The 14,776-nt window shown below is 43.1% G+C and overlaps 1 protein-coding gene across 1 annotated transcript; it reads left to right on the forward strand.

Moving 5' to 3' along the window:
* The first annotated feature begins 405 nt into the window (after window positions 1-405).
* On the forward strand, window positions 406-4,415 carry PPP1R3C (protein phosphatase 1 regulatory subunit 3C). The gene is made up of 2 exons (XM_033066763.1): window positions 406-441; window positions 1,896-4,415. Exon 2 carries the CDS (start codon window positions 1,897-1,899, stop codon window positions 2,839-2,841), a length of 945 nt encoding a protein of 314 aa, XP_032922654.1. The 5' UTR covers window positions 406-441; window position 1,896; the 3' UTR covers window positions 2,842-4,415.
* Window positions 4,416-14,776: the final 10,361 nt, after the last annotated feature.

Consider the following 14,776-nt stretch of genomic DNA (forward strand, 5'->3'; position numbering starts at 1 on the left):
ATGACGGAATGTAACTTAGGGTCCCAGGTCCTTCCCAAGGAAGCAGAGAAGTCCGTAAGCTAGCATGGGTTTTGTTCCAGGGGGCAAGGTCCCCTGGCAGCCCCACAGGGGCACGTGTAGCACTCGGGGCACGCGAAAAGCCCGTGCGGCGGATCCCGGCGCGCTCCCTGGCTGCCGGGACAGCCGCGTGCTGCAGCCAGCCCTCCGGGCCGCCCTGTGCCCGCAGCAGCTGCTGCCCTTCCCAAGGACGCGGGACAGGGCCAGCCCCGGCCGCGGGGCCGGGCGGGGCGCGGGGGTGTGCCCGCAGGCAGGCCCGGCCGCACCGCCCCTTGGCCGAGGGCCGCGGCCCGGCCCCATAAAGGCGGCGGCGCGGCGGGGCCGGCCCGGCAGCAGCGCCGGCCCCAGCCCAGCCCTACACTACACTGCACCGCACTGCACCAGGTAAGCGCCGGCCGAGCCCCACTGGCCCGGGGGTCCCGCCGGCTCTGCCCCCGCCGGCTCTGCCCCCCCGCCCGCCGCCCTCCAGCAGCCGCGCCGCTTCGGGCGTGGGGCTCGCACGCTTGGCTCTTCTGCGCTCTGTCGGTGTCGCCTGGGCTTTTTTCCCTTTTTTGTTCCCCTCTCATTTTTTTCCATGCAAAAGCTCGGCTCACCAAAGTTGCAGAGAGAGCATTTCTGAAGTCTTAGTTCTTTTCCTAATAAAGAAAATGCAAAAGTCGATTAATTTGATGTGGTTACTCTCCTCCTACTGCTTATTATGGTAAATACTCCGCAAAAAAAAAAAAAAAAAGAAAAAAAAAGGCAAGAAAATGGGGCCAGCATAGCTTCTGCTTTATTTTTGGCAGGAGCTCTGGAATACCAGTGAGAACTCTGGGAAGCAGAAAGCCATTTATTTAAGTGACAAAGCAAATGCCTTTCCGTGACTCGACAAAGCTCTGCATTTCCAGCAAGGACTGCATCCATCTCAGCAGGGATGTGCTGCAGCTGATGTCCCTTTTTCCCTTTTAAGAATTATTCAAGCTATCTGGCCTTGACTGGCCATGGCCTTGCACAGTAATTTTGATATCTGTCATCTGGGAGGCAAGGTTATAAGTAACTCTGTACAATTAAAACTATAACATTCTTACTGAATACTTGCAGTAGACTTTCAGCATGGTCTTTAGGCAGTATCAAAAGCTGTTTTAAAGTCAATTCTTGAATCCTAATGAGATGAAAAAAGAACACGTCCCTCTCTTCTCCCACTTTTTCCCCCCTGCTTCACTCAGCAGTTGACACTAACAGTGCAAAGAGCCTTATTGCTTAGACCTAGGTTTGTAGCTCATAGAAATATTTCTAAGGTGTTTTAGCATTTTTATTCAACCAAACAAGTGCCTAAAAAGATTGACTAACAATTGTTCAGAGCCACAGAATGATGGCTCTGCATAAAGATACATGGAATCCTATCTGATGCTCTGATGGGATAGGCAACTTGCTTAAAATAGTGCTGCCTGTGCTCAGAGGTGAAGCAGCTGATCCAGCCTGTTGGAATTTTAAGACCCCGCTCAGAGCCTCTATGAGGGAAGTTCAAGTGGATGAGCACTTTAACTCATGACTAGAATGTTATTTTCAAGAAAATATGTTCAATTAGCTTTCACTAAAATCTGTTTTTCAGAGGTTTGAATAAAGAAAGGAGAGTAGATTTGAATTGAAGTAGTTTAGGATTGGCAAGAAATGACTGACTAGTCTCACCCTGGTTCCTTAGGTAGAACTGTCAATGTTGATTTAGCCTGCATTGTTGAAAGCGATGCAGAGATGAGGCTGTGAATAATTAAGAGAATGGATGAAGTAAATACACATTCTTGAGTAGCTTCTTGTCTGATGTAATAGAAGTTGACATGGTGTGTTTCTTATCCATTCAGAATGATACAGATCTTGGACCCGAGGCCCTTGTCCAGCTCCAGCATGCCTGTGGATATGGCCATGCGAATTTGCATAGCCCATTCTCCACCACTGAAGAGCTTTCTCAGCCCCCTTGAGGACTGCCAAAGAAACAACTTTGTGAACAGACTCAAACCTCTCCGGCCGTGCCTTCATGTGAAATGTGACTCCCAGGATGAGCAGAGGGACTGGAGCCACTCACCAGCCCGAGCCAAGAAGCGTGTTGTGTTTGCAGACTCCAAGGGGCTGTCCCTGACAGTGATCCACACCTTCTCCGAGTTCCAGGAGCCCCCTGTGTGGGATCTGCAGTTTGACCTCTTAGGCATTGAGGACATAACATCCAACTTAAAACTCCATGAAGAGAAAAACTTGATTCTGGGTTTCCCTCAGCCCTCAGCTGACTACCTGGACTTCAGGAACCGTTTGCAGAAGAACCTGGTCTGCCTAGAGACCTGCACCCTGCAAGAGAAGGTGCTGTCAGGCACTGTGAAAGTAAAAAACGTGAGCTTTGAAAAAAAGGTTCATGTTCGTATTACTTTCGATACGTGGAAGAACTACAAAGATGTCGAGTGTGTGTACATGAACAACGTTTACAGCGATTTTGAAAATGATACCTTCTCATTTACCATTGATTTTCCTCCTGCCATTTCCTCTGAAGAGAAGATAGAGTTTTGCATTTCTTACCAAAGTAGAGAACATACCTTCTGGGACAATAATGAGGGTCAGAATTACAAAATTGTACACGCAGAGTGGAAGCCTAACGGTGTTCAGATACCATCTGCCAAAGAAGGCTATGCAGATCTTCAGACCTCAAGGAGAGGACAAGAGAGAGAACCTGATCAGATGGGCAGTCCAAGGTTGTCCAGTGGCCTCTTTCCCCAGTGGCAGAGCTCGGGTCAGATTGAAAGTTCATTACCATATTGGTGATCCACACTACCGAGGAAGCATCCTTCCATTTGGCAACAGAACAGTGCTAGTTCTCTGGTTCACGTACTGCATGGTAAAACCACCTGGCAGGTTTTGTTTGCTGTCTGAACAAATCCAAGTTCACTAGACTCTGGGACTTGTTAAACCATATTATGCTCCTGAAGTTCTTAGCCAAACCTTACCCTTGTAAAGAAAGAAAACCAAGGTGCAACTCACGTGTATGCCATGTACTGTAAGAGTAGCTTGCCTGTATCTCAAATGTATGCTGCTTTCTTCCTGCTGTCAGCTCTCCTGGGTCACTAGGAGACACTTGCAAAGTAGTAGGGAAGGCAGTGGTGTCTCAGCAAGCTGTGGTCTCTGTGTGTGAGAGTATGTGCGTGTGCACAGGGATGGAAACAGAATGTCACAATTCCTTTTGTACCTATCAGGAGTGCAGTAGATGCTGTCAGGAGGCTTGGTGTGACCCTCTACGTGCTTGTAGCAAAGGCAGGTAGGGATGCATGGCAAAGACTTGTGGCCTCAATACGTGCTAAGAAACTTGGAGAGGATAACGGAAAAGTGGGAAAAGGGGAAGAGGTAGAATGTGCTAAATAACTTGGAGATGTGCAATGTTCTAATTGCTTCGTTCCAAAGCTGTTTTTCCAAGTCTCAGAGAAAGATCTATGGGATAAAAAGGAGACTAAAGAAAATAATCTAAAGTGAGTAGTAGTGACCACTGTTTAAGAAGGCACCTCTGTCCTTACTGTCTTTGTGAAGCCTTGCATTTGATAACAAATGTAACCTTGACTTCACCATCCTACTTATTTAGTGGCAAATGGTTGCCTTTCAATGTTAAAAGAAAAATGTGCCTTTGAAAAAATTTAAAGCCACCCTAATATGTCAAAAACAGGGTTAGGCAACAAAACAAAGCAATTTTTGAATATCGTAGTCTCTAGTATCAATAGGTGATTCCACTCATCACCTGATCTAATCTTACAGCATCTGATGGTTGAGTATCCTGCTCCTAATTGCAATGTTAGCCATGACTTTTCACAAGTAACATAGGCAAGGTCCTTCATATTGAAGACAGTGAATTAGCTGCACTTTGTGAGAGCTAATTTCTTTAAAAGAGCAGGGTTGTTCCTAGTTTTTTCTAGACTGAATATAATCTTGCACATAGAAAACTGTTCTGGTTTATTTTACCTCATTTTTTAAGTTTTTTTTTTTTTAGACTTTAGTAAACTAATATGTATTTTGTATCTATATGCTTATAATTTAGCTTTCTGAGCTGTCAGACTCTAAATGTTATCTGGGTTTCAAGACTTGTGTGAGAAACTGTGCAGTACATGCTCAGCAGGTGTGAATGCTGGCACACCTTTTAGCTATACAGAAATGGTGTTAACATCAAAAAATAAATCACATTTTTGTTCACGGCTAAGAAGTATAATAGTCTGAGTGTGAAGCTACTTGCAGTGCAGCAAGATGTTAAATATTAAGGTGAAATAAGCCTCCTCCACTAATTGCACTTTTCCTTATATAACCTTTGCTGTTAAGTGTAAACTAGCTATTTTAAGAATAAATTTTATTTTGTTACATCTGGTTCTCACTGTGTCAGCTCAATCTATCTGTTTTCTCAGCTGTGATACGAGGTACAACCAGTTCGTTCTGTGCCACTAAAGCTGGCTGTGGTATGGCATCTCAGGTCAGAAGCTGGCATTATCCTGAAAATTAAATCCAAGCTCTTCACTAAATGAGAGATCCTCTAAAGGATTCACCTTGCAAATTGTATAATTTTCAAGAACACTGTATCTCACTAAATTTAATTGGGATGTTTTGATTTGACCAATTTTGTCAAGGATCTTGCTGTGGGCAAGTCTGGCAGGAGTGTGTCTTAGTCTGAGGGCCAGATTTACCTGCTGAGCTAGAGCATATGTGATGTGTGGATGGGTGAATCTAGGCAGCAGCACTTAATGTTTTCTGGCTTGGTTTCACCTTCACTCAGCTAGGTGTGCTGCCTCCTGCAGCTATGCTGCTGTTTAGGGCAGTGGGAGGTTGTACCCAGGAATCCTACAGAGCTACCACCAGTCCCAAAGGACTCCCTGCAAAATAAAGTGTCTGCTCTGAGCCAGCCATGCACCTCTGATGCTGCAGCACGGCCTCACAGGCACTGAGAGTGGAGATAAGGGTGGGGGTTTCCAAGGGCCCTCATCCCCTGGGGCCATGGGCAGAGGGCACCCCAACTTGTCTTCCATGGCCATGGACGGATACACAGAGGGAGATTTCTCAGTACATTAACTCACTGACAAGATGCAGTTTAATTCGGTCTGCTGCACGCAAAGTCAAGGGTTTCCAGCAGGAAATCTGGCTTTAATTGTGAAAAAGCGATTCCCAAAAGGCAGAAGACATGAAGCTAACAGCAAGTTGCTGACCTGAGGAATGAATTTAGTGCTTCCACACGGCTGGAGACAGAGCCCATCTACTGATTCCAGACTCAGTTACTAAGTACACTGGGTCTTACTGGGCAGGAGCTCTCATACTGGACTACCAGATGCCTGCTTAGAAAAGTGAACTAAAGAGAGATTTGTAACTTAAAAGGCTTGAAGGCTGCTCTGCCTCAATGTGAAATTTGGCTTCAACAAGTTGTAATGATGTAAGGCTACTGGATAAAGCAGAAGCTCTCCAGCATGAGGAAGGGCAGCATTTCTTATCCTCCAGCCAGGCTTTGAGACCAGCCAGCCCAACTGTTCTGCTTCTCACTGAGAGATAAATCACTTAAAAATACCAGGAGACAGATTCCTTTGACCAAGCCTTGGCTTTAAGCCAGCTGCTTTGCAAAGATGCCTTGCAAGCTCCTACTTACGCAGCAGAGAATCAATGTGGTGCTGCAGTGTCACTCAGCAGCTTCAAAGCCCTCCCTCAGCTGAAAGGGCAAAGGATTTCTCCACAGTTTCAGCCCTTCCTCTTTTAAAACAGCTCATGTTTAACACTAAAGCTCACATCCATCAAAAAGGTAACACACTCCTGGAGAAAAGTATTAGCAACACTAAGGTATATTAACTGAGTCAAATACTAGTCTTACAAATCTTTTTATCAAGCACTGAGAAAAACATCACCATTGGAAAACTGTCTTAGCATCTTAGATGCTGCCCTTTCAGACATATCTGTTCCAAGCAGATTTGGTCCTTGAAAAAATAGCATACAACCTGTGGCATCATCTCATTCTCTCAGAAAGTCACTTTTTCAGCTGTACTGTAGGTCTGTATTTCCATCACTAATGTGACAGCAGTAAATGACTGGATTCACTCCTATACCTCCGCAGTGTCTGACTTTCAGTTATAGCCTATGGCTGGCACAGCATTTATTCTTCAAACATGAGTGTTTCAAGTTGGGTGCCTAATAACAGTGCTCACTTCTGAGAAGCTAGATCTAATTTTGCCTTGCAAAATTAAATTAAAATTTGCTGGTGTTTTATATTAACAAAGATCTATCACCCTGGAAGATCAGTGTCTGAACATTTCCTGAGAACATAATTAGAATTTTCACAGGCAATTAGTGAATGTCTTTTTCTGTAGTTAAATACAGCTAAGCAAATCACCACAATTTATATGGTAAATCTGGTATATTAATGGTAACGTGGTAGATTTTATGGTATTAAATATGCATAAAGCAACAACTCCCATCTCTCTCAGACACTTTTGAGATTTAAAATGAAATGTAATCAAGAATAAAATATTTCTGTGAGGCCAAAATTAAAGAAAGTAAGAATGTGCTAAATCCTCTTGAGAGGTCTCTGCTGTTTCAAGAACCACCCGTACTTCAGCCTTTCCTGGCTGGCATTTGCTTTACCTATTCTTACAGCCCTTGAGTGATTGTGGCTTCCAATTACTCTTTCCTCATTTTAAGAGTCTCCTCAGGTTGTAGCTTGATTAAAATAAAGCTCTTAGCATCTTGTTTTATTCTGCATAGGCAAGAAGAAACACCTATTTCTTTCTTTTTACAATAGCCTGTAATGGCTTGAGAGCAAAGAACAGCTTTCTCTCCTCTCCCCATAACCCTTCTCTAGGCCATGTAGCACTTCATGTCATTAAAATAAACACTTTGACTTTCCATCCTTGTTGAGAACCTGTTAGAGCTTTGAATTTTCCTTAAAGCAGAAATGTCACTCTTGACTGGCTCTGGCAAAAGCCTCATGGTGTGGTCCTCAACGTCACCAGTGAAAACTTAGCACAGCTCAGTACCCATTTTTCATTGCTCAACTGGCTTCATCTATCTCATTCAGAAAGGCCTGGGGAATGTACAGCTCATTTCAGTGCTCGAGAGCCTGTCTGTGAGGCTCATGACAGCTGGCATTAAATCACTGATGCACTTCACTGACCATTTATTGTAACGTTGGCATTTCCTCCATCAAAAACATTTGTCTTTTTCCTGTTCCTCCTCCCTGTATTGCAAACTGCTCCTAATACTCCAGCCTTTATCTCTTTTCTGGAATAATCATTAACTTAGTGAGCTTTCTTTTCTTCTATGTGAAATGCAGCGTTCTCTGCTCCCTTAACAAAATTTCTGTGATCTTGGCAGGGTTGGTGCAGAGAAGGCCCACTGACATTTGTTTCTGTGCTACTCGCTGCAGGTGGGCCAGTGTCAATTTTGGTGAGTGCACATTTCAAACAGTGAGCTAGGAAATGCCAGGGTTAATGCTGGTGAGGCAAAGCCTGAGCAGGGCAGGGTGGGGCTGCTCTTAGGCACTGCAGGCTGAATGCACTGCTGTGTTCCATGTCCTGCAGCTGTGTTACAGCCCCAGCACTCCGAGCACAGAGAGGGAAACAAGGCTTGGCTGTCTGACACCAGGGACTGTCAGTGGCATTATGGTTACAAAAAGCTAACAACCAGATTCAGGGGAAAGGAGGGACTATTGAACAGGCAATCAAACACAGCATAGCAGAAACTGTAAGGGTGCTGGATAAAGAAATTGGTCTACAGTTTACTGTATTGTAAAAAGAAATAAATGGGGAAAAAATAAAATCATTTGCCTCAAAGGTGTTATTGGGGAAAATCATTTGCTATCTCTTCATATTTCAGGTCACTGTTATATTTCATATGCCTTTGGACTTGCAGCACTTCAACCCTTACTTTCAGGAACAACATGAAAGCAGCTGTCACTACAGACTTGGTGGCAATGAGAGTGCTAGGGCAATTCCCCTCGCTTGCAAAAATGGGAGAACAAAACAAAAGCCTTCACGCAGCAAAACTCCTGCCCTAAATAGTCCCCTCATCCCTGAATCACACACACAACAGTAGCTACCCATCAAGTCAAATCTGTGAAATTGTTATATCAAAAGCAAGTATCTCAATTTTGGTTTTTTTTCAAAAAATGCCTAACTTTTACCCCTTTAAAAAAAACAACATTTTAACAGATGAATTCAGAGTATGCAGCAAGCATCATTAACTGAAATCAGTGGAAGGTCAGGGCGAGATGTTTTTTTCATGCATTTTCTTACAGTTTTTATTTGGGTTTAAGTGCTTTTCTTCACAGAGCTTTGTCTTTTTCTCCTGCCTTCCTACTCACAATCTCCCTCCAGTTTTCCTTGCCTGGAGCTAAATCAATATTGAACCAGGAGACAGATAAATTCTCAAAGTGTCCAGCCCTACTTTGGCCCAAAAGTGAATAGAATTTTTAACATATACATCAGAATGTATAGAAATATACCAACCCTCAAACACAAACCCATAACATACCAACAAAGCAAAATAAAAACCTCCCAGTTCTTGTTCTCAATTTAAAGCTAATTACACACTGCAAGTCTATCAGGTGAGGTGCCAAGAATGTTATGGTACAGCACAGATATCTTTGACTTGGCTCTGAGCACCATAGCAAATCTACTGATGCCAGGAAAATAAACTGAGTCTATAAACTCAGAGCTCAGCCACAACCATTACCAGCCACCCTTCTTCTACCCATCAGAAACTCAGGTCACAGACTGATACAGTAAGAAATACACAGGAGCTGCAGAGTTGGATGGGGAGAGTTAAAGATGATTTTTTGTAACACAGGTAACACAATCATGTCAAATATTGATACCCTTCAAACTCTCCATATAGCAAAGGCAACTAATAGAAGACCTCCTAATATTTCCTGCTCCACTTTCTCATTTTCTTGAAACAGTCACATTTTTCCATAGCCCAAACCAGCCTGTGGTCTCTGTAACGATCACCTCAGCAGCTGCACCACCGAAAGCATTTCCCTGTGCTCTGCATTGGGAAGTCAGGAAAAGTTAACTTCCAAACCACTCTCCCCATCCCTAGAGTTTCTCTTCTTTTTCTATCAGAGAAAAATCCTGCTTTTCTTACCTGCCATAATCTTCTGAAAGACCATAGTTGTCCGAATTCCTGGAAAATATCACTTTCAGAGGTCTGTCATCATCTTTGTTCAGGAAGGACGCCCAGCAGGCAATAATCCTAGTACAAAGGTACTGGTGTAGAGGCAACCCCAGCAACAGAGACAGGATGAGTTAGGATCAGTCATAGCTCCAAAGGACAGGAACTAAGAGCTAATAATGGGAGATGGAAACAGCTTTAGGGATAGCTGTTACTGCTGAAGCAAATTTCCTGTAAGCCTGATGTGATCCTGGGGGTGGTGGGTGAGTGCTGCACTAGCAGCACCTGAGAAGATGGCATAGCAGGTGCTGCTGGTAGGTGGTTATTTGCTAAATAACAGAATTACATTCCTTCTCCTCCAAATCAAACCTTCATCATGCTGAAGAAAAACAAAAGGGGTGTTTCACAGGCCCCTTTCTCTGCATCCTAGGTGTACTGGGACCAGTTGCCCAACTTTGTGCAATGAATCATGGTGAAAGTATGAGGCCAAGTGACCAACAGAGAAGCAACTGGGGCTGTGCTGCATTCAGTGCAGACCCTGCTGCAGTAACAGCTGTGGTACACAGCATCTCTACTCAGCTGGAGGAGAGAAATCAGGCACTACATAAGAGTCTGCTCCTCTATTGCAAAATCCATGTAATGCTGGCCATGGGTTTGTGCACAAAATCATAAGCAGGACAGGACTGCTGTGGAACACACCTTGAGCTGCTTTATTTTCCAGCATCAGTCTCATTACAGGGTTGGGACAATGGGAAGATGCCAGCAGCTCACGTCCTCAGCAGCAGCCAGAGAAACGTGATGTTACAACACACTTGGAAAGTTTTTTGACCAATCACAAAAAGCAAAAGCATATTGGCAGTACTTCTATCCAACCATTATAAGTACATGTACCTTGGGTTAAAACAATGCTTGCTTACTTCTAATACAATATCTACTTGTAAGCCTTAAAATACAATGCACAGAGCTCCATTATTAAGCTTGGAACTTCCTAATATCTTGCTAGATATACTTTTCTGCAACTTAGGGAGTTATTCTTGCCAAGCTTTAATACACACATCATTGTTCTATTTGTCTTTGATTTCTAAATCTCATATAACTTTTCTGCTGACAAATCTTATGGTTACTGCTTAGCTCTAATTGCAGTTTTGCTATCTCTGAGGACTGCTTTTTTGCAGCTTTCCCAAAACCGTCTGATTTTAAGGATTCCCACATCCATGAGCAGCTGAATACTCAGCTACAATATTCCAGTATAATTAGGAAAAAATAGTATTTTTTATTTTTGGTGAACCGCAAATGTCAGTTATTGTATTATTATTCTCAAGATCAGTTAAATAAAAAGCATCACATTTTATTATATACAGTGAAAAATATATAAAATCTCAAATATAAAATGTAATACAAATGCTACAAGTGTACATCCTGGGTATGTGCAAATTAAGGTGTAGCTACAGCCTCAAGCAACTGACTGACAGAGAAGGTTGTGCTGGATTTCTCCCCCTCAGGCTCCAGTTATTATTAAGAAGGAGGGAAAAAGGAGGGATGGAAATTGTTTCTGAGATCACATCCTGCTGGCTGGTTATTGGAACTCCCATCTCATTCCTGCCAGCTCCAGGAGAATGCCCAGGGCAGGGTCACGGTGGCTGTGAAGTCGTTCACTCTGTGATCTGTCTTCTCTCCTGTGGTAGTATGGGAAAGAATTACTTTCTGTCAGCATGGCAGTGATAAAGAATCACAGAATCAAAGAGAGGTGATTCTGAACCACAGAATAACAAAGAGAAGAATGTGTAGTCATTTTATACAATCAGTTGCCTTTCACGGACTTAAAGCTCCTTAGAGAAGGAAAATTTTACCCTTTGAGACCCGTGGTTCAGAGCTGTGTACTAATGCCTTCTTCAGCCACTGTTGGACATATTGCAATGCCTTTACAAGGAATAATTAGGCAGAGACATATATTCATAGTTAATTATCTTGTTAGGGCAACAAGAGCAGAGTGAATTCCAAATGCAAACGATTGCCCTCGCTTCCTTTCCATATGGATTATATTATCCCCTCTGGTGTTTGCTTGGTCCTCTTGGGAGCCTTTTCAAAGACTTCTCAGCTCTGAGATTTAATGCCTGGCATTGCTGATGTGCAGAATTAAAAATGTAAAGAGCATTTGCTACCTTCTGCTTTTAGATTAGCAATAGAGAAAATGGTCCTTGACCTGCACGAAAAAGCCAGAAGGGCCCAAGGGACACAGCTCCAGTGTGAGCAGAGTGGGGAGAAGAAAGCCCAGGGCAGCCCGGAGGGGTGGAGGCAGAAATCCCTCTGGAGCTACAGGAGCAACTGGAGGACAGGGAAGCTGTGGATAAAAGCCCTGTCAAATGTTCATTGCTGGCATGGAGATGTGTTGAAGTGTTATTTCAGGAGACAAGAGATGAGTGGTTTTGTCTATAGGCCAGGGAAAGGATTGGGTTGCAGCTTTACTGATCCATGCAGTTAGTGTTCAGTGGTTTGAGGAAAGAGTAAAACCCCATGATTTTCACTGGGTTTTTCTGATGCACAAAACTAGAAATCCTTAATTAAAACAATAAAGAGAATAAGAAGAGTGTTTTTCTACTTTCAGAGGAACATTACTAACAGCTCTAGTGTTTGCTTTTTGAAGTGGGGTACAGACAGTTTCCAGACACCATTCTACCTATTTTCCAATTTGTCTTGTTTACTGAATATTTTTAAACCCTCAAGGCATAACTATTAAAGCATTACTTAGAAAAAAAGTTCCTCAGAAAAAAAATTGCTCATTTTTGAAGGATTTTCTCAGACAACAGGGTTACCACACCATCCTTGCATGACTAGAAACCAGAATAAATTCCTAGTATTTTAACTCTATTTTTATACTGTTCTTTTGGTAAATAGAGCAGTGTCATTCACAGGTACATAACCTGAGGCTTAGCTGCCAGAGGCTTATTTGCCCCAGGTTTAAAATAATCTTGGGACAGTGGTGGGTTTTTTCATCTACGGTTTCAATTTTTGTCAGAGCAATTTCTTGCCTTTCCTGCTCTGAGTCACAAGTTTGTGAGAACAGAAAGCAGCTCCTGAAGTAATTGACATAAGGATTTATTTGTGCTCCTTTCTAGAGACAAATCTGCACAGTGGTTTGGGATGTAATCTTTCTCAGCTGAAGTTCTGGCCTCCCACAAATAACCTTTCACGTTACAATGAATTTTCTGGGTTTGTGACTACACTGGTGAGGGAGCAGTGTCAGTAGGGCAGTTGCTCTTAAACTCATGCCAGTCCTGCTGGAAGTGACTTTGGCTCCTTATGTTCAAGCATCTTTTGTTCTCCAAAGGGCAGCCCTTTTCAACACCATGAGCCCACATGACTTCTTGGACAGTTTGGATTTTCCTTCACATAATGGTGCAAATTAAGTGTCTCTGGCCTTCAATAAAATTGAGGTATGTGTGACTGCCTGTCAAACTGGCAAGAAGCACAAAAGTGAGACAGGACAGATCGTGGACTGAAGTCCCTGGATGTTTTCCACCGTCCGGCCGTTAATTCTTGCCATAGCTGCTCGCTTCCCACGCCGGCTGCCAGGCAGGGCAGCTCCAGACACAGGGGAAGGAAGGGGAAGGCTGAGCAGCCAAGGGCAGGGCTGCAGCTCACTGCTTCTAGAGGAAATATTCCTCTGCTCTAAGGAGCTGCTGAAATAGTTGTACTGCCAGCATCTGCTTCCTCTTAGACATGTATTTTACTCCTACATTTGACAGATGGACCAGTGGTGGGGAGATGAGTGCTGAGAGCCTCCTGCTAATTTCACTGATTTGGAAACAAAACTGAGAAATACATATATTTTTATCTCTCTCTTCTTTCACATGCATTCTACTCTTTCATTCAGCAAGGCCAGAGCTACAAATCAAACCTGGATTTTGTTTAGCAAGGAATGGAGTAGAAGATGGAGGTGCGGCTGATCTAAACCACTTCACCTCTTTTCATGTTTCTGGAGGTCTGAATATTTCAAACATAATTTAAAAATAGATTCTTGGTGCAAAGACTGCTTCTGAAGTAGAAGGAGCTACTTTTCAATATCCAGCTGAATTTCCAACTCTATTCTGAACATGCAGTAAACATTTCAGATTTCTCTTGGATAGCTCTCAGTTCTATTGGCCAGGTGACACAATAATTCTCCTATTGTGCTTGCCCCTGTTCTTAGGCTTCCTGCAATTTTTCCTGTCATACACCCTTGATTCCCAAACTTTCTGTGGATCTATTCTCACCTCCTGCCCTGCCTGAAATTCACAGTCTATATGTGCTAGTGTGACTCAGCAGTAATTACACTCCATCTGTAGGAAAGACAGTGGTGAAGGAGTTGGAGGTGATTCAGCAGAACATTTTATGGGCAATATCATTCTGGAAATCAACACACCTGAGTCCTCAGGTCGAGGGCTTCACAATTACAGATCATTGTGTAATAGCCAGCCATCCTAAAGGCTTTCTGCAGGAGTCTGAAATTTGCTATCCCATTATACTTAGACTGCTAATCGAAGCACCATGGCAGGGCAGGGATAGTGCCCAAGTGCTGTGAGCAATTTCCCATTTGTTCTCCGTGTCAAACGTTCTCTCGATTCTCACAAAACACAGCACTGTAGTTAGAAGTCGTTTGAATCTGATGAGTCAGAGCACACAGCATTATTCTGGCACAACTGAGGCACTAGCAATTAAACCTTATTCTCCAGTTGCTCTGCCTTTTTAATCACTGCCAGTTCTCATGTGTTTCTGGCTTATTGGTTGCTTTGGAGGAGCTGGAGGCAGACAGCTGGTCAGGTATCACAGAGATGTGCCATACTGATGTCAGTCTAACTGCAGAGTTAAAGTCTGATGTCTGATAAAAAATGATTGGATTTATATTATGAACCATGGGGTTATTTCGCCACATTCACTAAAACAAGAGCAAGACAAGACTGCATACCAATGTTATAAAAGGAACCAGCAGTTAATTGTTATTAACTAAGCAGTTATTTGCTTAGTTAATTTTTGTTATAAACTACAGTGATTAGCAGTGTAAACCAAAGCCAAAGTAATTTCTTCCAAAATGTAACAATTTGTAATTTATTTTCAGCACTGTGTGGCTGGGAATAGCTCTTTCTTGACTGGGCTGCACGGAGCAGGCTGCTCTGTGGGACGTGTCTGTCTGCATGTTCCTCTCCAGCCCTGCCAGCACTTTAACCCTGGGTGTGGTTTCTTCCTTTCTGGTCTCCCCTTCCAAACAAAACCTAGGAAATACATGGTACCTCGTACAAGACAAATCTATAAAGGGTCAACACAAGGACAAGAAACTCCTAGTTTGTAGCTTAAGAAATACGCTTAGCATATTTTTCCTGTAAGTATTTTGCAGCAATGACATGCTGTCCTTGCAGTGCCTCATAAGGCCAAGGCAAGATAATCTTTCCTTATCTCCTAAATATGTGTAATACCCTGAACAGCATTTACAGATGGTAATACAGTATATTTTATGGATGTTCTAATTTTACAAAACCACATTTCATTATTTTTTTATTTAGTATATTCGCCAAATATTCTCTGACATTATTTTGAACACATGTCGGAA

This window comes from Catharus ustulatus, chromosome 8, assembly GCF_009819885.2.
Source record: "Catharus ustulatus isolate bCatUst1 chromosome 8, bCatUst1.pri.v2, whole genome shotgun sequence".
NCBI lineage: Eukaryota > Metazoa > Chordata > Aves > Passeriformes > Turdidae > Catharus > Catharus ustulatus.